Source organism: Rhinatrema bivittatum, chromosome 4, assembly GCF_901001135.1.
Source record: "Rhinatrema bivittatum chromosome 4, aRhiBiv1.1, whole genome shotgun sequence".
Lineage (NCBI taxonomy): Eukaryota > Metazoa > Chordata > Amphibia > Gymnophiona > Rhinatrematidae > Rhinatrema > Rhinatrema bivittatum.
This window is the reverse complement of record NC_042618.1, coordinates 244921249-244943990: the sequence shown is the minus strand read 5'-3', so window position 1 is coordinate 244943990 and position 22742 is coordinate 244921249. Positions and strand designations below refer to the sequence as shown.

The window sequence follows — 22742 nt, the reverse complement described above, 5'->3', positions numbered from 1 at the left end:
AGCAAGCCTTTTTCCACGAGCCCTGCCTCGGCCATCCGGACCCCACGTGCCCTTTCATCCTGGAAGTTGATGTCTCCTTCATCGCAGTCAGGGCAGTCCTGGGCCAGCTCACCGCTAAGGGAATCTTGCATCCCTGCTCCTATTTTTCCCGTAAGCTCTCTCCCGTGGAGAGAGGTTATGGCATTAGGGATAAGGAGCTCCTGGCCATAAAACTGGCTTTTGAGGAATGGCGACAGTGGTTGGAAGGGGCACAACACATCATCGCTGTCTATGCTGATCATAAGAACTTGGAGCACCTGAATGTCCGCCAGGTCCGCTGGTCCCTGTTTTTAACCGCTTTGATTTTGTGGTAAAGTACAGGCCAGCCGCCAAGAACATCAGGGCCGATGCGCTTTCTCGGTCCTTGAAGCCCGAAAATAACCCAGACCCTCCTGGCTACATCACTGACCGCTTCCCAAGCAGACCCTCCAGGAAAGACGGTGGTCCTGACCAGACTCCGATAACAAGTGTTGGAGTGGGCCAATGACTCCAAAGTAGCTGGTCACCCTGGTCGTGCACGGACCCTTTCTCTGCTCAAGCAGTACTATTGGTGGCCGTTGATGGACAAGGATGTGAAGGTTTATGTGAACTTGTGTCCCACCTGTGCTCGACAAAAGCCCTTGGTGGGACGACCTTGGGGGCTGTTACAGCCGCTGCCAGCTCCCAAGGAACCCTGGACCTATATATCTACCGATTTTGTGGTAGATCTCCCCTCTTCTAGAGGCAACAGAGTAATTTGGGTCATCACCGACCGCTTACCAAAGATGGCTCATTCCGTTACCCTCCCAGCGCTTCCATCCACCTACCATATCTTCCGCCTCCATGGACTACCTTATCACACTGTCTCAGACCACGGGGTCCAATTCACTGCCAAGTACTGGCAATCCCTTTGTCGCAAATTTAATATCAAGCTAGATTTCACCACGGCCTTCCACCCCAGGCCAACGGCCAAGAGTAACAGACTAACCGCACTTTGAAGACCTTCCTGCAGGTTTTTGTAAACGAGCGACAGGACAACTGGGCCAACCTCCTTCCATGGGCGGAGTTCTCACACAATTCGCACTTTAATGCTGCCACTGCATCATTGCCCTTCCTTGTCGTGTATGGGAGACAACCGCTCCCCCTGCTTCCTGTACCCTTTGTCTATTCCGTCTCTGGCCGCTCAGTTAACAGCACATGAGCTTCAGGTACTATGGTCTCAAATCGAGACTATGATCCGCAGAGCCGCCCAGAGAGTGAAGGCCACTACCGACAGACATCAGCGTCACGCTCCACATCTCAAACTTAGGGACAAAGTATGGCTGAGCACCTATAATATACGACTTCGGGTGCCCTCTATGAGGCTAGCACCCCACTACATTAGCCCCTTCCCCATCCTATGACAGAGCACTCCAGTCACTTATCAGCTCCGCCTCCTCCCATCATTGAGAATCCACGTCTTTCATGTTTCCCTACTGAAGTCAGTAATCCTGTCTGTCAAACCGGAGACTGCCTGACCTACAAAGAGTCTCCACAGAGGAAGATAAGATGTACCAGGTAAAGGAAATATTGGATGTCTGTCGCCGAAACTAGAGTTGGGAGTACCTAATAGCCTGGGAGGGGTATGGCCCGGAAGAGAACTCTTGGAAACCCACGTCCAATATCCTGAACAAAAGACTCCTCAAGAAGTTTCATACCACTCACCCGAAGAAACCCAAGCCCTTGGCAACGGAGCTTAGAGGAAGGGGTATTGTTATGGTAGCTGGCCGCGGAACCTCACGGCCGGCCACACTCACCTCCCAAGCCGGCCCCAGGCCTTCCACGCGGCCCCCGAGCTGCTGCCGTCGCCTCCCTCCCGTGCAGCGGGGAGCTGATCCTGCTGCCACTGCACCCCCAGCCTCAGCTGGTGCTAGGTGCATGTGGCTCTCCACCAGATTTAAAGGGGCCAGGGCGGGTAAACCTCCCGCGGCCCTGGATGCTGACATCACCCTCGGGTTCTACTTAAGGCAGCTCCTGCTGCCCCATTCTTGCCTCATCAACAGTGTGGTCCTGTTCCTGCTCCTCATCCTCTCAGCTTGCTCTTCTGGTTCTTGACTCGGATCATCCCTGGATTCTGCATTGTCTGCTGCCTGCTCATCATTTCTCCTGCTAGCCGCCTGCCCTGACCTCTGGCCCATTCCTGGATCCTCCTGCTCGCCACTGCCCCAACCTCTGGTACGCCTGACCTTGCTTCCGCCTTCTGTCTTCAAGTTCATCTTTTTCCGGAGACCCGCTCCTAAGTCCTGCCAGCCCCGGCACCCAAGGGCTCAACCTGTGGTGAACAAGGGCCGGTATACGTGAAGATCCGGTTGGGTCTCCATCACCTGCAACCACCTCCCGACGACGAGGACCTGTAGGAAGCCCTCCTATAGGTAGCACCAACCTCGTCTCGGTCCAAGGGTCCACCTCTCCGCGTAACACATCAAACATTGAACAAACAGAACAGGATATCCGCTGGATCTGTTTTTTGCAATTGACTCAGTCTTCTCATATGAGGTTGATAATCTTTCAGTTTCCTGGTCTGATCATTTCTTTTTTTTTTTTTTTAATGGACTGATATGACAATACAGAGGACAGCAGATGTCTAGAAACTTCAGACCAAAAACTAATTTAAACATTTTAAAACTTAGAGACATTCTTAGGAATTTATCTTCTAAACTAATGTATTTACCCATTGATTTTGCTTATCACCTAGAAAAAATGTACCTATTGATTTCGGTTATCACCTTGGAAAAAACTGCCTCATTAAAATCCTGCCCCATTAATAATGGCCAAAAGCATTCCCTGATTTTCTGCCCATTTATGTTTCAGACTGCTCCTGTGCCTCAGACTGCTTTGTTGTTGCTGTGTTGTTACTTTGCTTCCCACAGTGTCTTGTGTACCTCTCAATTACAGCTTTATTAATGTTACCATTGTGCCTACCACACTGTACAATATCTGTATGTATTTTGTCTTTATAGAACTTTGGAATTCATCCCCCTGACGCAGCCTGACGCGAAACATGGCCGTGTCGGGGCTTTGTATAACTACGTGTTTACACTTAGTTTGATTTAAATTTTGTGCACTATTGGTGTGTGCACTTATTAAACCGTTTATGCTTCGTTTATAGTGCTATTGTCCAGTTTAATTTATTGCCGCACATTATTTTGCTGTAATATTAACCCATGCCATTGGCTCAACTGTATTAACTTTTCCACTAATATTTTTATTTTTTTATTATTAAATGTCACCATAAGACTAAATATGTGTCCTTACAAGCTTCCATTTCATAACAAAATTTTCTATTTTTAAAGGAATATGATATAAAAAGTTTATTAATGTTAATACCATGTTTCTATCCGCTATAATATAATAATTTAGATGTGCAAGAACGACTTTGTATCTGCTAACAATAGAAGATTGACTGTGGCTAAACCACTAAGAAAACGAGTGTGATGCTTTACAAGTAGATATAAATGATAACCTCATGTTGCACAAAGTTTCATTCAGTTGAAAGCTATTATTCTCAGTGTGCAGTTGTTTATGCCTTTGTTTTTGATATATGTGCATCTTATTATTTTAAGTTTGGGATTTTGCCATTATATATCTTTATAAATATTTTTTAAGTTATTATTATTTGAATTATGTATTTATGTGTGTCAGTTTTTATGCATTTTTTATGTATTTAACAATTTTATTTTGCTTGTTTTTAATTAAAAATCATTGTTGCCCCTGAGGAAGCTCATCTCAATGAGCGAAACTGGGCCAGAGTCGGGCTCCTACTGCTACTAGATCAATAAAGGAATCTTTGTTCAAGCCATGATGTGACCTTACCTTGGGTACTGTGTGTAGCTCTGATCGCCCCATGTCAAAAAAGAATAGCAGACCCAGAAAAGATGCAAAAAAGGGCAACAAAAATGATAACGAAGATGGAATGGCTCCCCTGTGATTAGAGGATGCAGTTAGGGTCCTTCAGCTTGGAAAAGAGACAGGTGAGAGGACACATGATAGAAGTTTACAAAATCATAAGTGGGGTGGAACAGGTAAATAAAGAACAGTAATTTACCCTTTCAAATAATATTAAAGCAAAGGGATATTAATAACTGCTGCGGATGTGGACCCCTAGACCAAGGTGAAGTTGGCGCTACCTGCAGGGAGGAGACCCATAGATCCCCACTATCAGTGAGCAGAGTTGGCCAAAGCGGAGGCCCAACTGCAGCTTCGTCAATACCAGCCTACGTTCTCCTTAGATTGAGACAACCTATTGCTAAGGCAAAGAACTGGAGACTGAGGCAGGGTTTAAATACCCCTCCGTCTTGACGTCATCTATCGGGGCCGAAGTTTCCCGCCCTTTAAGAGGCGGAGCCTCCTGCACACGTGCCTAGGGAGAGCTCCGCAGGAAGCAGGATGGCGGTGTTTAGAGCCGCGTGGGAGGCCGTGGTCTGCTGGCCCCAGAGCGGGGCACGCCACGCCAGCCGGAAGGTATGCCGGCTCGTGTTGGAGGAGGTAGGGGGGACAGGCCGTGGCCTGTCGCGGCCGGGAACCACAGCACCTGCTGCAAAACAGAGGCAAGGCATACCAAAGGACCCCCATGTCGGAACTCAGCATTTCTTACCCAACCGTCCTGGAGGTGAGCAATGGTCCATGGGAGTTGCCCCTGGACCACCGAACATAACAATAACCAGTAGATATAAAACAAATCATAAAAATTACTTTTTTTTTTTTTTTTTACTAAATGCACAATTAAGCTGTGGAATCTTTTGCCAGAAAATGTGGTCAAGGCAACTGGCATAGCAAGGTTTAAAAGAGGTTTGGACATGTTTCTCGAAAACTAAAGAAGGAAATTGCTATCCCTAAAAGTGAGTAACAAAACATAAGATCTTCTTTTTGGGATCTGTTGAGTATTTATGACCTGCACTGGCCACTGTCAGCGGTAGGTTGTTGCGCTTGATGGAAAGTCTTCTGACTTAGCATGGCACATCTTATGTTCTTATGAAATATTCAAATCTTGGCTTTTGACAAGGTAACTCCAAAAGTTAAATGAACAAATCCTTTGAATATTGACCTTAGTGCTTCTATATAGAGACCCTCCTTCTGTGGAAGAAAATTTGTAGATTAGCCTATTCCTTCTGTTTTTCAATAATATACAATAAAGTTTAGCTCAAATTCAAAATGATTGTATATGGTCAAACTGGGGAAACCTCATATAGTGCCTCAATTAGGCTAGAGGTTGCCTGATTGGCTACTTGTTTCAGTCTCTAACTCCAACGATGTGGTTGTTAGAATGCTTGTATAATCATCGGAGACCCCAGAGAGACAGGATGCCAAAACAATTGCTTTTTTTGGCTATCTTGATAGTTCAGTATAAATCCACTGTTGTGGGAGTTGATGGTATACTGGAAAAAAGCACAATGTTATACAAATCACAACTCACTGTTATGACGCCAAGGTGCTGTATATGAAATTTCATGCGGCAAGTGTCATAGTCCCGACACTGCAATGTTTCGAATTAGATATCTTCCTCAGGGAATCACTCTTAAGCATGGATTATACTTCAGTATCTCGGCTGTTATAACACACCTGAAACGATGTTGGAGACCATACAATCTTTAAAATGACGCAAAGTACATCTATAAAATGGCATTATTCAGATCATATTAAACTTACTCGATATATTATGGGTAAATATACTCCTTCATTCGAGGACTGTGCGTGCACTTGTAATGAAAAATGGCTTTCTGCGGTCAGAGTGCTTCTTCTCTTCTTCGACGATAATCACACAGAATAAATGCATGACGATGAAATAACCGTTCAATGTAACTAACAAAGAATACTGTAACTAACTAGCATAACTCTAATTTGGAAACTTACTTGCGCGATTGCGATCAATTCCATTAGCGATCTGCTCCTTGTGCTGTTAAGGCACTGACAGTCGGCGGTCCGAAAACGCTGAACTTTAAAGGAAAGTTTTCCCGCCGATTCTGTGATGGGGAAGTGACGTATGTATCCATAAATGGTTACCTACGTAATCAGACGCCATTTTGGATAAGGGAAAACTATCTGATCAAAAATGGGCATGTACGTCATAAGGTCGGCCATATTGGATTTAACAAAAACCAAAAATGGGCATCTATGTCATCAAATCGGCCATCTTAGATGAGCGCAAAAATTAACTCATCTAACTATTTCCTTGGACAACTGACAGATGACGGATCTATATGTGGGAGTCCAAAAAATGATCAAATGAGCGTGTACCATTCGATCTTTTCATTTAGACCAGCTGGTTCGACTGAGTGAAGTCGAAAAATCCACTGATTCTCCTTGTAATTGAGGGTGGATGTTCTATCTCCTCCTCTCCATGACAGTGAAATGTGTTCAATAATCAACCATTTTAAATCCTCAAAAGTATGTTGTTGGTCTAAACAATGTGAAACAATGGGAGCTTTCATGTCTTTATTTTTGAGACGACTTTTGTGTTCCATCAGTCTAATCTTGATTTTACGTTTGGTGCGTCCCACATATATCAATTGACAAGGACAGATGATGCCATATACTACAAAATCAGTATTGCAATCCACTTGCTGTTTCCTACTTACGATGATGCCAGTAGTGGGGTCTGTCCAATTGCAGCCTATTATAGCTTGTCTGCAAAAACTGCATTTGTTACATGGAACTTGTCCCAACGAGTTACAAATTGGTCGAGTTGTAGGAGCAGCGCGAACAACATGCTGTTTAATATTGATCCCTCTTGAATATGCAAACATCGGTGTGGTCTGAAAGATTTGATGAGGGCTAAGCACATGCCAATTACTTATAGCTTGTTTAACTTGAGGTGTGAAACTGGTATGTGGTAATATACATATCAAACGACTTTCTGCTGTTCTACTTCTATAATTTAGTAGCTGCTCTCGTTCTGAAAACTTGGCACGCTTGTATGCCTTTCTTATGCTGTAATTTGGATATCCTCTATCTGAAAAACGTTGTTGTAGGAGTCCAGCTTGCATCTGAAACTCTTTATCATCTGAACAAAGTCTACGAATCCGAAAAAATTGTCCAACAGGTAGACCTTCTTTAAAACGATGCGGATGATGGCTTTCAAATCGTAAAAGGTTTTTTTGTTTTTTTTTAATTCTTTATTTATCATCTTTTAACAATATACAAATGAAATTTGTATCAGAAAAAACAGAGATACAAAAGAAAATACAATAAATCTCCAGGATCTTAGTCCTGACAAGACTATTTAACAACTAAGAAAAACTTCTATTAAATCACTCTTGTTACATAGGAAATATGGAGAGAAGGGAAAAATCAGGAGGAGTTTACAAAGTAATCAAATACAGTATGCTGCCCTTAATTCACACCTAATTCTCTATCATCCCTATATTCTCATCAGGTAGTCTCCTGCCAGACAAAAAAGCCTTCAATTGATCTGGTATAAAAAAGATATACGTATTCCTGGCCAGCTTTATGATGCATTTACATGGGTAACATAGCTTAAAACTACCCCTCAATGCTAGGGTCTCAGGTCTCATCTGTAGGAATTCTTTTCTACGCTGCTGCGTAGACTTTGCCAAATCTGGGTAAACTCGAATGAGACCACCACAAAATAATTCAGTAATATTTTTAAAATAATTCCACATAATCTTAGAGACATCATTTTCATCAAAGAAGGAAACAAAAAGAACTGCACGATCTATTATTTCTACGTTTGAATTTTCAAGGAAATCGGTCAGATTCTGTAAGTCCGACCCTTGGTGGGGAAATATTGAGGGAGTGCTAGTTTTTTTCGGTAGAAAAAACAATTTCTTTACAGGTGGTATCTCTTGCTGTGGGATCTTTAAAGCTTCCATTACATATTTCTTAAATGAGAAAAGTGGGATTTCTCCCATTAAGATCGGGAAATTCAAAAATCTCAAATTCAAGTGTCTCATGATTTTCAATGGACTCTAGCCTCCTTAATGTTGAAATTCTTTCTGATACAATTAAAGCATTCGTAGTTTGGAGACTTTTTATTTCTTCATTCATTTGCTTTATGGAATTATCTTGTTCAGTAAATTTCTGGCGCGTGTCTCTCTCGAGTGTCCCCACTTTGGCTGAAATTTCCTCAAGTTGTAAGGACTGATTGTCTAGCTTAGTAGACATCCTCATTATGAGATCCCAGATATTATCCAGGGTTATTATCGCCGGTTTGACAAATTGCTGGGTGAGAGATCTTCTTACCCCGTGTCCAATGCTTTCATCCAGCTCTCCCGATGTTCTGGGAGTAGCCGCCACCATTTCCTCTCCTCTGCCCAGCGTTTCAGCTGCACGGGGTTGCAAGATTCCTCCTGACTCTCCAGCCATCCGGGCGCCTTCTGGACCCACCAGCTGAGTATATCGAACCTCCTCGGTTTGTATCTCGGCTCCTTCAGCGACCGTTGGGGGCAAGGCTCATACCGGCGTTCTGGGATCCAGAGGGCTCAATGATAATTCCCCGGGAGAGTATGGCTCTCCTCTCATCGACTCTCCAATGGGGTTGTCCGCCCTCAATTCTGGTGTTACTACGGCGAACTCTGATATTAACCGTTGTCCAGCTGCATTGTCCTGGTCGGGTGGGTATAATCATCCACCACCTACTCCAGACCAGGACTGCTCCCAGTCCAGGTCTTTAAGTTACATATTTTGTAAAGATCCTTTGTAAATGTATTTTTATTAATTGTTATACTCTCTTCTTCTTCTTCCCACTCTCCCAGTTGTATAATTCCTTGTTCATTGTAACTGCATTTCCTGCACCAGTTAGTTGTTCCAGTTCTATGTTTAATGCACAAACTGTTCAATGTAAACAGGTTTGATGCGACCCCAGGTCGTGAAAGCCGGTATAGAAAATAGCTAAATAAAATAAAAAATAAATACCCGGACTTTGCCCTTCCTTTTGTGAGGCATATTTAAGAGATATTATCGCTGTAAGCTTAAATTCAGAAATCTGCGGTCCGGAACAAACGGCAGTGCTCCCGCTCAGGGCGCCATCTTGTTTTCTCTCCAAAGGTTATTTTTATCTGTAGGTTTACGGTACAATGTAGTTGTAACTCCTATGGACGATTTTTTGATGAGAATATCCAAAAAGGCTATTTGCTCATGATGATATGTGATTGCAAACTTTAAACAAGGATATGCTTGATTAAGCCAAGTATAAAATTGAAGTAAATGTTCTTCTGTACTTGTCCATATAAAAAATATATCATCAATATATCTTGCCCACACATTGATATTTGAAAAATAGGGTGATGGATAGACCGTGGTCTCTTCAAATTTGGAGACAAATAAATTTGCTATGTCTGGGGCTATAGGGGAACCCATAGCTACCCCATGTATTTGTAAGAAATATTCCTGTTGGAATGCAAAAAAATTGTTAAACAAACCTAATTGTGTAAGGGATACTAAAAACTCTGTAGGAACCCGTTGTAGTCGAGGTCGATTAGGCAATATTTCCTTGACTAGTTCTAGTGCATCATCCTGTGGGACGTTGGTGTATAGGGATTCCACTCATCGGCATAATCTTTCTTGTCTCTATTGAATTTTGATATTTTGCCACGTTTGATATCCAGTTTAAATTTTTCAATGGATTGTTGAAGGTCGTCTAATGAGGATTGAATATTGTCTATAGACTTATCTTGCTTGAACTCATCCTCTAACACGAAAATTTCTGCTTGTATTTCTTCTGATGTTGATTTAGTGTATTCAATAATGAGAACCATTAAGTCCAATGAGCACTTGTTTAAAAAAGCCGCCCATTGAATGGTTATTACATCGTCATGCATTTATTCTGTGTGATTATCGTTGAAGAAGAGAAGAAGCACTCTGACCGCAGAAAGCCATTTTTCATTACAAGCGCACGCACAGTCCTCGAATGAAGGAGTATATTTACCTATAATATATCGAGTAAGTTTAATATGATCTGAATAAAAGAAAATTATTACTTACCTGCTAATTTTCGTTCCTGTAGTACCATGGATCAGTCCAGACCGTGGGTTATGTCCCCAATCCAGCAGATGGAGTCAGCCCAAAGCTTCGAGGGGGCGTCACCATAAGTACTACTACCCCCTCTGCAGGAGTTCAGTATCGAGAATATCAAAGCCCGAGGAAACAGAAACCCCTGAATTGGATCAAGTTTAAACAAGACGGCAACAATAAGCCGCTGAATTTTAAATAGAGAAACTGTACCATCCCACCAACGGATGTGAGGTCACATCGCGTGTCGATCCCTAAGAAAACAGTCACAAAACAGTGAAACAGGGAACACGTGAGAGAAAAACAGTAGAACAGACACTACCATATAACAGCTGAGTCGAATCAGCCACCAAAGACAGCTGAGCAGGATGAAGACCCAAATGCGGTGGGCGCTGGACTGATCCATGGTACTACAGGAACGAAAATTAGCAGGTAAGTAATAATTTTCTTTTCCCTGTACGTACCTGGATCAGTCCAGACCGTGGGATGTAGCCAAGCTTCCCTAAACCTGGTGGGATCCTGCGAGGCCCGCTCGTAGAACCTGTTCACCAAAGTGTCCATGGACGGAAGAGGCGAGGTGTAGGCGATAGTGTCTTGAGAACGTGTGCAACGATTTCCAGGTGGCCGCTCTACAGATTTCTTACGAAGAGACCGAGCGGGTCTCCGCCCAGGAGGCTGCCTGAGACTGGGTAGAATGCGCTACAATGCCGGGCGGCGGAGACCGCCCCACCCCAATGTAGGAAGCGGCAATGCCGGCCTTCAGCCATCTGGCAATGGTCGTCTTCGAGGCCTGAGATCCCTTCCGGGGCCCGGACCAAAGGACGAAGAGATGATCAGAAGTCCGGAAATCATTCGTAGCCTCCAGGTAGATGCGCAGAGTGCGCTTGACATCAAGGAGACGGAGAGACCTCGACTCAGATGAAGGGAAAGATGGCAGTTCCACCGTCTGATTCACATGGAACGCAGAAACCACCTTCGGAAGGAAGGAGGGCACAGTACGAAGAGACACTCCCGAATCGGAGAACCGGAGATAGGGCTCTCTACACAACAGAGCCTGGAGCTCCGAAATCCGCCGAGCCGAGCAGATGGCCACCAGGAACACCGTCTTGAGAGTGACATCCTTGATCGTCGCATTCCGCAGCGGTTCAAATGGAGGTCCCGACATGGAACGTAGTACCAGATTGAGACTCCAGGAGGGACAAGGGTCCCGCAATGGAGGTCGCAAATGTTTGACCCCCCTTGAGAAAACGGACGATGTCTGGATGTTGTAACAGAGAACCTCCGTCACGCAGAAGGGAGCCAAGAGCGGCCACTTGAACCCGGAGGGAGTTGTAAGCGAGCCCCTTGTCCACTCCCGCTTGTAGGAACTGGAGGATCTGGGGAACCGACGCCTCCGTGGGTCTTGTGTTCAGGCCGGTACACCACAGCTCGAACACCTTCCAGACCCGCACATAGGCCACCGACGTGGAAGTCTTCCGAGAACGCAGCAGCGTTGACACTACCGCCTCCGGATAGCCCCGTCGTCGGAGGCGGCGCCTCTCAAAAGCCAGGCCGCAAGACAGAAGAGTTCTGCCTGGTCGAAAAATACCGGTCCCTGGTGGAGGAGGCGGGGAAGATGTCCCAGCCGGATGGGTCCGTCGATTACCAGGAGGAGGAGGTCCGCGAACCAAGGACGTCTTGGCCACTCCGGCGCGACGAAGATTACAGTCCCCTGATGAGCCTCTATCCGGCGGAGTAGTCTTCCCACCAGCGGCCACGGGGGGAATGCGTAGAGGAGCAGATCGGCCGGCCACGGGAGCGCGAGAGCATCGACGCCCTCCGCCCCCCGCTCTCTCCGGCGACTGAAGAAACGAGGAGCCTTGGCATTTTGTGCAGTCGCCATGAGATCCAGGTGGGGGGATCCCCACCTCCGGACGAGCAACTGCATGGCCTCGTCGGAGAGGGACCACTCTCCGGGATCCAGCAGCTGACGGCTGAGGAAATCCGCCTGGACGTTGTCCACGCCCGCGATGTGCGAGGCCGCCAGACGGCCCAGATGTCGTTCCGCCCACTGCATCAGCATTGCGGCCTCGATCGCGACCTGCGGGCTGCGAGTGCCGCCCTGTCGATTGATGTAGGCCACCGTAGTCGTGTTGTCCGATAAGATTCTGACTTCCCGATTCTGAAGGAGTGGAAGAAAGTGGAGGAGCGCCAGCCTGACCGCTCTGGTCTCCAGACGATTGATGGACCACTTCGCCTCTTCCGCTGACCAAGTCCCTTGTGTGGCGCTGCGGTCGCAGGCTGCTCCCCAGCCTATGAGACTGGCGTCGGTGGTTACCACTACCCAATTTGGCAGATCAAGGGACACGCCGCGAGCCAGATGCTCCGGGACCATCCACCAGGCCAGACTGCTCCTGGCAAACTGGGGCAGTGGAAGGATCACCTGGTAGTCCTGCGAAAGAGGTTTCCAACGGGATAGGAGCGCTCGTTGCAGAGGTCGGAGGTGCGCAAATGCCCAAGGGACCATGTCGATGGTGGAACCCATGACCCCCAGGAGCTGCAGATAGTCCCAGGAGGTGGGAGCTGGTAATGCAGAAAACCGCTGTATGTGCTCCCGCAGGGCTTGCGCCTTGTCCGGGCATAGAAAAACCGCGCCCAGACGGGTGTCGAAGGTCGCCCCCAAGAAGTCCAAGCGCTGCGAGGGCACGAGGGAGCTCTTGGAGAAGTTGACCACCCATCCCAGGGACTGCAGAAACTCTATCACCCTGGCCACAGCAGCCTGTCCATGCCGAAAAGACTTCGCTCTGATGAGCCAATCGTCCAGATAAGGGTGGACTAGAATACCCTCCTTCCGAAGGGCAGCCGCCACGACAACCATTATCTTGGTGAAGGTGCGCGGGGCCGTTGCCAATCCGAACGGAAGCGCCACAAACTGGAAATGCTGGTCCAGGATCTTGAAACGTAGAAGCCGATGATGCTCCCGTCGGATGGGGATGTGAAGGTAGGCCTCCGTCAGGTCCAAGGAGGCCAGGAACTCCCCTCGATGCACCGCCGCGATCACTGAACGCAGCGTTTCCATGCGGAACCGGACCACCCGAAGGGATTTGTTGACTTCCTTCAAGTCCAGTATGGGGCGGAAGGAACCGTCTTTCTTCGGTACCACGAAGTAGTTGGAATAGTGGCCCAAGCCCACCTCTCCGGAGGGTACGGGCACAATGGCGCCTATCTCCCACAGTCTGTCCAGCGTCAGCTGCACCGCCCTTCGCTTGATGGCCGAGCCGCAGGGAGAGAAGATGAACCGTCCCTTGGGAGCGCGGACAAATTCCAACGCGTAGCCGTGTCCTATGGTGTCCAAGACCCACTGATCCGAGGTGATCCGCGCCCACTCCTCGTAGAAGAACGCTAGCCGCCCCCCAATCTTGGGGACGGCGGAGTGGGCGAGCTGAACATCATTGCGAGGACTTGGGAGAAGGTTGTCCTGCCGAGGAAGCGGGACACGCGGGGCGGCGCCCGCGAAAGGAGCGCGACCAGGGCTGAGACCTGGAGGGAGAAGGCCGGGCTGTCGCCGGTCTGTAACTCCTGTAGCGTCTTTGCGCCCTGGCTCTGGTCCGGGAGGACGAAAAAGCCCTGGTGGAGCGATATCTGTCTTCCGGCAGGCGATGGACTGCGTTTTCCCCCAGCGACTTGATGATCTGGTCCAGATCCTCCCCGAATAGGAACTTACCCCTGAATGGCAGGGAACCCAGGCTCGACTTGGAGGACGTGTCCGCCGCCCAGTTGCGTAGCCATAGGAGTCGACGCGCCGCCACCACCGAGGCCATGGAGCGGGCGAGGACCCTGAAGAGATCATAGGAGGCGTCAGCCCCGTAAGCCACCGCGGCCTCCAGCCTATCCGCCTGGGCGGCCTCCTCGGGTGGCAGCACCTGAGAAGTGAGCAGTAGCTGCACCCAGAGAAGACTAGCCCGCTGGGCAAGCGAGCTGCACATCGCCGCCCGCAGCCCCACTGCGGAGACCTCGAAGACCCGCTTGAGGAAGACTTCCAACTTGCGATCCTGCGTGTCCCTTAACGCCGCTCCACCCGTCACCGGAATGGTCGTCCTCTTCGTGACCGCCGTCACCGCGGAGTCCACCCTGGGTACCTTGATGAGATCCAGAAAATCTTCCGGCAGCGGGTACAGCCTCTCCATGGCGCGGCTGCCCTTTAGAGCAGCTTCCGGGGAATCCCATTCCCTAGTGAGAAGTTGCAGAAACGACTCGTGAATGGGAAAAGCCCGCGCCCGCAGACGAAGTGCTGCCAGTACCGGATCCCCCTTCTTCGAAGAGGTGACGACAGCGGGCGCGACGGGAGCTGGCGGATCCGGCGGGGGATCGAGGTCCAACCCCTGAATGATTTGCGGGATTAGGTCATCCAGCTCTTCCCGCTGGAAAAGGCGCAGCGTGCGTGGATCCTCTCCCTCTGACGTAGAGTCCCCTTGTCCCGTAGCGGCAGGGTCCGATCCCGGGGAAACTGGGTCCGACCCAGTCCCCCCCGAACCCGCAGGGAGCCGGACGTGGGCGGGGAGCTGTGGGGCCCCCATGCCCACCGGAGGGGGAGGGGCCGGAGAGAGGGATGAAGGTCGCGGTAGCTTGGGTGGTGGAGGCCCCGCGGGAGCAGCCAGTTCCTGCAGGTACGCTGTGTGCATCAGACGAATAAACTCTGGAGAAAACCCCGGCCTACTCGGGGGGACCTCCGCGGGTGGGAGCCCAGGGGGACCCTGCCCCTGTGAGTCCACCACCGGATCTGTCTCCGGTAGTAAGTTCGGGGGAGAGCCCTCCGAGGCATCCCCATCCCCCAGCACCGTCTGATCCCCTTCGGGGCGCAGCGCATGCAAAATGGCCGCCGTTCCCGCCAGGAATGGGGGAGGGGCCGGCCCACGCCGCCCGGGCAAGGCTGCTAACGTTGAAAAATGAGTGCGGAGCCCGGACGTGCCTTCCCCCCCTGGGAGGCACCTAGCACAGATGCCCTCCCTAGAAATGCGCGATCCTGGCTTGCCGCAGGCCGAGCAACGCGACGGCCGCGGCATAGCAAGCGCGAAGAAAAGACAACCCCGGCGGTGAAAAGCACTCGGCAGCCTCGGGGAGGGCGGGGGGGGGGCCGCGAGACGGCGCGCCGCTGCGGGGGGGCCCGGACGGCCTGCACTACCCGCCGAGAAAAACCAAGCGGCGCCGCGGGGGGGCCTTCCTGGCCTCACAACCCGCCGAAAGTGCTCTCCCTGCTCCCTGCTGCCCACGAGGAGCCGTCAAAATGACCGCGGGAGCGAGCGAAGACGCTCGGAGGCCGGTCTAGCTGAAAAAGAAATTACAGCCAAGAAAATCACAGAAAAGCGACTTACCCCGGTAAAGACACAGACCAGCGCTGAGAGAGGAGGAAAAGGGAGGTAGAGAGCCAGCACAACAAAGAAGCCACGCCTCCCCAATTAACCAATTAACCCTTTTTTTTTTTTTTTTTAAACTGAAGTACAACTTGATCCAAGCCAAATAAAGCTAACAACACAGAGAAGAAAGCCCTAAACAAGGGGAAACAAAAGAGGTTATAGGAAATCGGGAGCAAGCCCAGATTCCCCTACTCGCATCTGCTGGAGTCAGAAGATACTGAACTCCTGCAGAGGGGGTAGTAGTACTTATGGTGACGCCCCCTCGAAGCTTTGGGCTGACTCCATCTGCTGGATTGGGGACATAACCCACGGTCTGGACTGATCCAGGTACGTACAGGGAATGCCATTTTATAGATGTACTTTGCATCATTTTAAAGATTGTATGGTCTCCAACATCGTTTCAGGTGTGTTATAACAGCCGAGATACTGAAGTATAATCCATGCTTAAGAGTGATTCCCTGAGGAAGATATCTAATTCGAAACATTGCAGTGTCGGGACTATGACACTTGCCGCATGAAATTTCATATACAGCACCTTGGCGTCATAACAGTGAGTTGTGATTGGTATAACATTGTGCTTTTTTCCAGTATACCATCAACTCCCACAACAGTGGATTTATACTGAACTATCAAGATAGCCAAAAAAAAGCAATTGTTTTGGCATCCTGTCTCTCTGGGGTCTCCGATGATTATACAAGCATTCTAACAACCACATCGTTGGAGTTAGAGACTGAAACAAGTAGCCAATCAGGCAACCTCTAGCCTAATTGAGGCACTATATGAGGTTTCCCCAGTTTGACCATATACAATCATTTTGAATTTGAGCTAAACTTTATTGTATATTATTGATATTTGAAGTGTTTAGCATTTACTGGACTTTTGTTTTGAGTATTTACCTTCTGTTTTTCAGCCATGTTTGAAAGATACTTAAAATTTTTTTAATGTAGTCAGATATACCATGAAAAACATTTATTTTGTTACCTGTTCTTGGAGAGTAGATAGATTTGTAACAGCACTGACTGGAAGAGCTGGGGTCACTGAATTATCACCTGAAGACATGAAGGTAACTGGAGCATCAAGACATGCAGAAGAATTTGACTGATCCAGTGAGATGTCAGCAATACCAGCCTGAGTAATATGGACTCCAGGAACTAAAGAAGTGAAATAATAAAACAAATGTATGAGAAGGATTATTTACTCGCAAATAATACCTACAGATATCAAATATAAAAGTACTACACATAGTCATACTGAAACTCATAGTTAAATTGGTCATCCAGTTCTTAAACAAAAAGCTTCTATACCGCTATGTGGGCTAGGATCATGAAATCCTCCCAGGGTTTTGTTTTGTTTTTTTTGGGGAGTGTAGATTTAAACTGTTTGGCTCTTTAACATCACAGAGACATCGGGAGGCATGTAATTTACATCTCCCTGAATCATGCTAAAATAACAAGGCTGACTTTTTTGTAAGTCAGCTGCATTATTTTATTTATATTGAATTGCCTATGCATAAGCTGCTTTGCATACATTAGTCAATTTTATGTATGCGAATGCATGCAAAGCAGCTTAGTTCCATGGGTGAGGAAAACATTGAAAATACTGCACAATAGTTTTGCGATAAGGCTATATTGCGGATTAAACAGTGTGTTACACGCTGTTTAATGCACGATATTGCCTTATCGCGGCTTAGTAAATCTAGCTATAAGGTTTTTGTGGATTGATTCTGTCTAGTAACTCAGCTGGGAGCATAAATATATGTTTTCTATGGCAGACAAAAATGGAGGCAGCGAAAACATTTCAAAGGCATCAACAATGAACAAAAAAATAAAAATAAAAACATAACACACAAGCATCAATATTCAACAACCTGCAGTTATTCAGCAGCACTTATCTAGCAAAAAGTCCCACAGAATATCCAGCTGAATTTACCCTCAAGTTTTTGTGCAGATTGAGTTGCCTGCAAAAACCTAGCTAGGTAGCACTGAATATTGGGCCAGATTTTGTAACCTACGTGCGGGCGTAGATTTGTGCACGCAACCCGGCACACACAAATCTACGCCCGATTTTATAACATGCGCGCGCATGTTATAAAATCCAGGGTCTGTGTGCGCAAGGGGGTGCACACTTGTGCACCTTGTGTGCACCGAGCCCTAGGGGAGCCCCGATGGCTTTCCCCGCAACCTCACAGAAAACGTTTCTTCCGCCTCCCCCTCCCTTCCCCTATCTAACCCGCCCCCCCAGCCCTATCTAAATCCCCCCCCCACCTTTGTTTTATTATTTATGCCGTCCTCTGGGCAGGTGTAGGTTGCGCATGCCGGCACGCGATCCCCGGGCCCAGTGGCAGTGGCGAGGCCTCTGGCCACGTCCACACCCACTTTTTCAAGCCCCGGGACATGCGTGCGTCGCTGAGCCTGTGCAAAATAGGCTCGGCGCGCGCAGGAGCGGGTTTTCAGGGTTACGTGCGTAATATACTGCATAACCCTTTGAAAATCCACCCCATTGTACTTAATTTTAAAAGTCCGCCCAGGGAATGCCCTAGAGCCTGGGCCCTTTCTTAGTTGGCTAAATTGATGCAAGTAGAAATTTTATCTGCACAAATTTAGCCAGATACAAGGCAGGAAATTTTGAACAGCAAAGATTTACCAGGCTAAAACCAGATTTGTATATTTACTTCATAGTATACACATGTGGATACATTCACATAAAGATAAATACTCATACATAAAATTGTTCTTCTGGAAAAATGGTTTATGTTCCCATACTGAAGATTAATGTGAACTTCTCCTAATATAAATCATTTTATAAACATTGTAGTTCAGATACTTTACTATTTTCCATATTTGACACAATCTGGCGAGTTTTTGATACTGGTCAGGATTATATTTTAGTCCCTTTGGACAATTCCACCACGTTTGATACCATTGACCACAGAATTCTTGTAAAGCAATTTGAAGAATTTGGTATCTCGGAGCAGGTTTTAAAATGGTTCAATTCATTTATTGATGGACGTATACAACAAACACAGACAGGTAACAATACATCTAGCTGGGTGAAAAACAAATTGCTGGGATACCACAGGAATCGGCGCTTTCTGCTATATTATTCAACATGAAGGAGATGCTCTGGCTCAGAGTTATAGAGGAATCTAACAGTGACTGGTCCTTACCCATAGTGCTGATGCCAAAGCCAGATGGGAGCTTTAAAAAAAAAATCAACAAGGTCTCAAAACCTCACGTGTACCCGATGCCTTGTCTGAGGTCATTACAGTTCAATTCTACCTTGGACCTTAGAAAAAGGTATTGGCAGGTGCCTCTCACAGCAGCAGCAAAGGAGAAGACTGTGTTCTCGATGCCTGGTGGACTTTTCCAGTTCACAGCCTTCCCTTTTGAACTCCATGGTGCTCCCATAATGTTGGTTGACCACCTGCTCTGCCCACATTAAGGTTATGCAGCCGCCTAGTTAGATGACACTGTGGTGTATAGCCCAGATTGGAAGATACATCTAAGCCAACACTAGGCTGTACTAACAAGTCTGAGGAAATCAGGATTGACAGCCAACCCTAAGAAGTGCTTGGTGGGAGGGCAAGTCATCCAGTATCTTGGCTACATTCTTGGGAAAGGGAAGGTCCACCCACAAACCCAGAAGATCTAGGCGATCATCCGGTGCCAGTCCCACAAATGAAGCAAAAGTGAAAGCTTTCCTAGGCCTTATATGGTATTACAAGAGGTTTATGTCCACTTATTCAGAGAAGACAGATCTACTCACAAGACTCTTGTTGAAAAAAGCACCAGAGAGACGGACCTACACCAGAAGTAATTTAAGTTCTCCAAAAGCTAAGTTTAGCATACTTTATTGCTTGGCCTTGAAATGAAAAAAAGTCCTTTCATATAACTAGTCCATACTCCTTTGTCACCTCTCTCCTATTCCTTTGACACATTTACTGTTCTTGTCCAATTTCATTCCATCATCCCTCCTTCAATCAAAAACCTAAGCATTTTTGCTGATTTTTCACACTGATCATATTGTTACTGTGGTAAAATCATGCATTTTCATCCTCACAAATTTTCAACCTATTCAGTTCCAACTAAAAAACATTTATATTTTCTCTTCTAAGTAAGTATATTTACATTTTAAAATTAAATTTTCTAGGATTCCCTTTTTTTTTTTTTAATAAATATGAAATAAAAGACCACAACTTACAAGTCCATCAAAGTATATTAGATTATTCCATGTGTCATGAGCAATTCATATTATAAATTTCCTTCCCTGTGATCTACGGAGCAATTATTCTGCAAATACTTTTTTTATTTTTGTATATGTAGTATTACAAATAATTGCCAAGGAAATTTATCCAATAAAGAAATAATAGTTAAGAGCATTGTTTAGAAGAGTAAAAAGAAAAAGAGGGTTTTTTGGGGGGTTTTTTTACACTAGAGTTTAAAAGTTTTGTTGGAGGAGTTGCTGAGGTAGAAAAAATTAGGAGGCACTAGGCCTCAAGAGACAAAAATATTTGAGAGAGAGAATGGCACACATCTGTTTGGTAGCTTGCACAAAGAATGACAGTGGAGCCCACAAGGCAGTACATGTATGCAGGCACTCCCATGCATCTTCAGCAAAGCTTTACTGAGCTTTAAGAGATAGGTCTGTGTTGGCGCCATTGGAAAATGTCATCTATGCATGACTAATTCATACTTGTTTGTTGATGGAGAAAAAGACACACTGTCAAACTCAAAACAAGTAACAGCCACTTCACAGGAACAGCTGACAGAAAGAATCAATTGTGCACCACACAAGGATTCCAAACTAGAACTCCCACCAGTCTCCAATGTACAATACTGACTACCACTTCATGCACCAAAAGACAAGCGAGGCTTGCATTTGGTGCCTTAAACAGCAAGTGTAAAAGCTTCCATGCATATCTGATGACAAATGTACACTCAACTTTGAGCATACTTGCAAACCACACCCTAGAATGCCCTCAATACACCCATTTTGTACACATGTTCTTTTCCATGCAACAGCACAGGTACATGCGTACTCCCATCCTTTTTAGAATTCACTTTCTGCATGTACCAGCTACTTATGCACATTCAAGATCATTTTTGATGGCTTGCACAAGTCTTTGAAAAACGAACCCAAAATGTCTAAGAAAACAAAATGGTGAGCAGAACAATTAATTCATATTCCAATTGTGCCCAATTTCAAACGTAGTTTTAAGGAGATAAAAAAACCCGCTCTTTCCAACCCCCTCCTTCAAAAATCTTTCAAGCTGCAAAAGTATAGAACAAAAATAAGAAAACACATACCCTTTAATACTTTAGTGTACATTTTGCTGGAAACTTCAAAAAGAAATCAGCCCCCCAGTAAGAATGTCTGCTGTCGCAATCCCTCAAAATGAGCTTTATGCTTACTTTGAGTTATCTTAAAAAGGTCAGGGAAAAACTTGACCTTTTATCAATAAACAAAAAAGATCTTTATTTTGGAAAAAAAAGACTGCAATGAAAGCCGCTATCAGACACCAGCAGAAAAGTCACCAATAGACATGTTCTTGTAATCTTTATTTCTTGGGAAGTCTCCAAGGCTTCTACTAAAGCCAAACTATCTTTGAAAATTAAACTATCATGAGCCCCTGTCTCCATATTCATTCTTCATCTGAAGGAGGGGTCAAATACTAAATCCTATAAGCAGGTGGCACTGCCTCAAAAGAAAAATTTAAAAATTTCTGTAGGGCACTTTTTACACATATCAAGAAAAGAAATACATGCAGAGCTTGCAAAATTCACATAATGTAAATTTCTTTTCCTAGTTGTATTTTCAAGAGTCTCAAGCGTATTCCTTAACATCAAGCTATCTAATGAGCAAATTCACACTTGTTTACAATGTGGAAATTTGACATTCACATCCGTGTAAGTGTACATTATGATCGAGAAGTGTTATATTTTAATTTACCAGGTCAAACACTGTATCAGAGATAAAAGTTTAGAACTGATTAACAAAACCCATCAGGAAAGACTCTACATAAGAGATAACTTTTAAAGTGCCTGCAAGGAAACAGACTGAGGCACAGCAGACATAAGAGAAGGGATGAACTTCAGCAATGTTGGAACAGGCATCATGGCAGCAGTTCTCAATATTGTCATGGACTCCAGAACAATATTAGATGTACCACGGTCCAACTTCTGTTCCTTGTATTGTACAAACCCCAACAGTCACACCAATTCCTACAGCTGCTCTTTGATCAAGCTAGCTGGCTTCCAGTGTTGTATTTGGACCACTGCTCAACAATCAGGATATATGGGTCACGCCACAATGCAGCACCGACTGTCTATGCAGTCATAAACTAGATGCCTGGGCAGCGAGGTAAAGGAGCTGAAAGATGCTTCTGGATTAGGGCAACTGACCTGTAAGCACCAGAGACTCCAAGCAATGCTACCTATTGCACAAATTAATCCAATATGCCAGGCAATAGTGTAGAAGTTATACTGTGGGGAGTCTGAATTTTCTCTTTCCTCTTCACTACAATGTTGGAAAATAAAGGGTAATCTCCAACTTCTGCTTGTGGCTTACATATTGCATGCACCTACTCTGCATCCATCATCTTGACTTTTCTCTCTCTCTTGTATTTTTTCTAATCATTCCCATTCTCTAAACATATTGCTGCAGGTTAGGCTAATAGAGGTGTCCAAAAGAACAAGATTTAAAACATATAATTTAAAAAACTACTGAATGTTCCATGTATTTTACTAAATTTGTAATAATTTACTAATTCCAAACGAGATAGGCTACTCTTGTTAGTACTCAGTTATTAATATTCACATTAAATATCAATGGAGTAATGAGATATTATACAGTAAGTCACAGAATCTCACAGATACATCATGGCTATGTCAAGTCCTAGAATTGTGTTATCTGCAAGTTACAGCAAAACTGTGGAAACCAGGTACATAAAAACATAATTAGCTGGAGGAAAGCATAGATGGAGGACATGATAAAAACCTTTAAATACCTAATGGGCTTCAATAAAGTTTTGGAAGTTGAAATCTATAGAAGAGGAAATTCAAAAACAATGGGTCATACTGTGAAGTTAAAGGGAGGAAGGTGCACAGGAAATATCTCTGGGTTGTCAAATAGGGCTTTGAGCATCTACAGTCACGTTGGTAAGGCTTTAAGGTCTGCTGCTGCTAGGGGTCGAGTGTACACAGGATAAAGCCTCTTTGGAGAAAAATACTGTTTCTTTGTGGGGCCACTTGAATGCCTCCTGGACATGCTGTGGCAGTAGAGGGAGATCTGAAACACTGAAAAATGTTCCATTATTAGATCCACCAC

At 45.9% G+C, this 22742-nt stretch overlaps 1 protein-coding gene across 6 annotated transcripts in view; it reads right to left on the bottom strand.

Moving 5' to 3' along the window:
- CCDC91 (coiled-coil domain containing 91) overlaps positions 1–22742 on the bottom strand; it is an 843537-nt gene that overhangs the window by 727058 nt on the left and 93737 nt on the right. For all 6 annotated transcript variants that reach the window (XM_029599989.1, XM_029599990.1, XM_029599992.1 and 3 more), the window contains exon 4: positions 16398–16567. In XM_029599989.1, coding sequence (XP_029455849.1) covers positions 16398–16567 — 170 coding nt within the window. The remainder of the gene's footprint in view (positions 1–16397; positions 16568–22742) is intronic.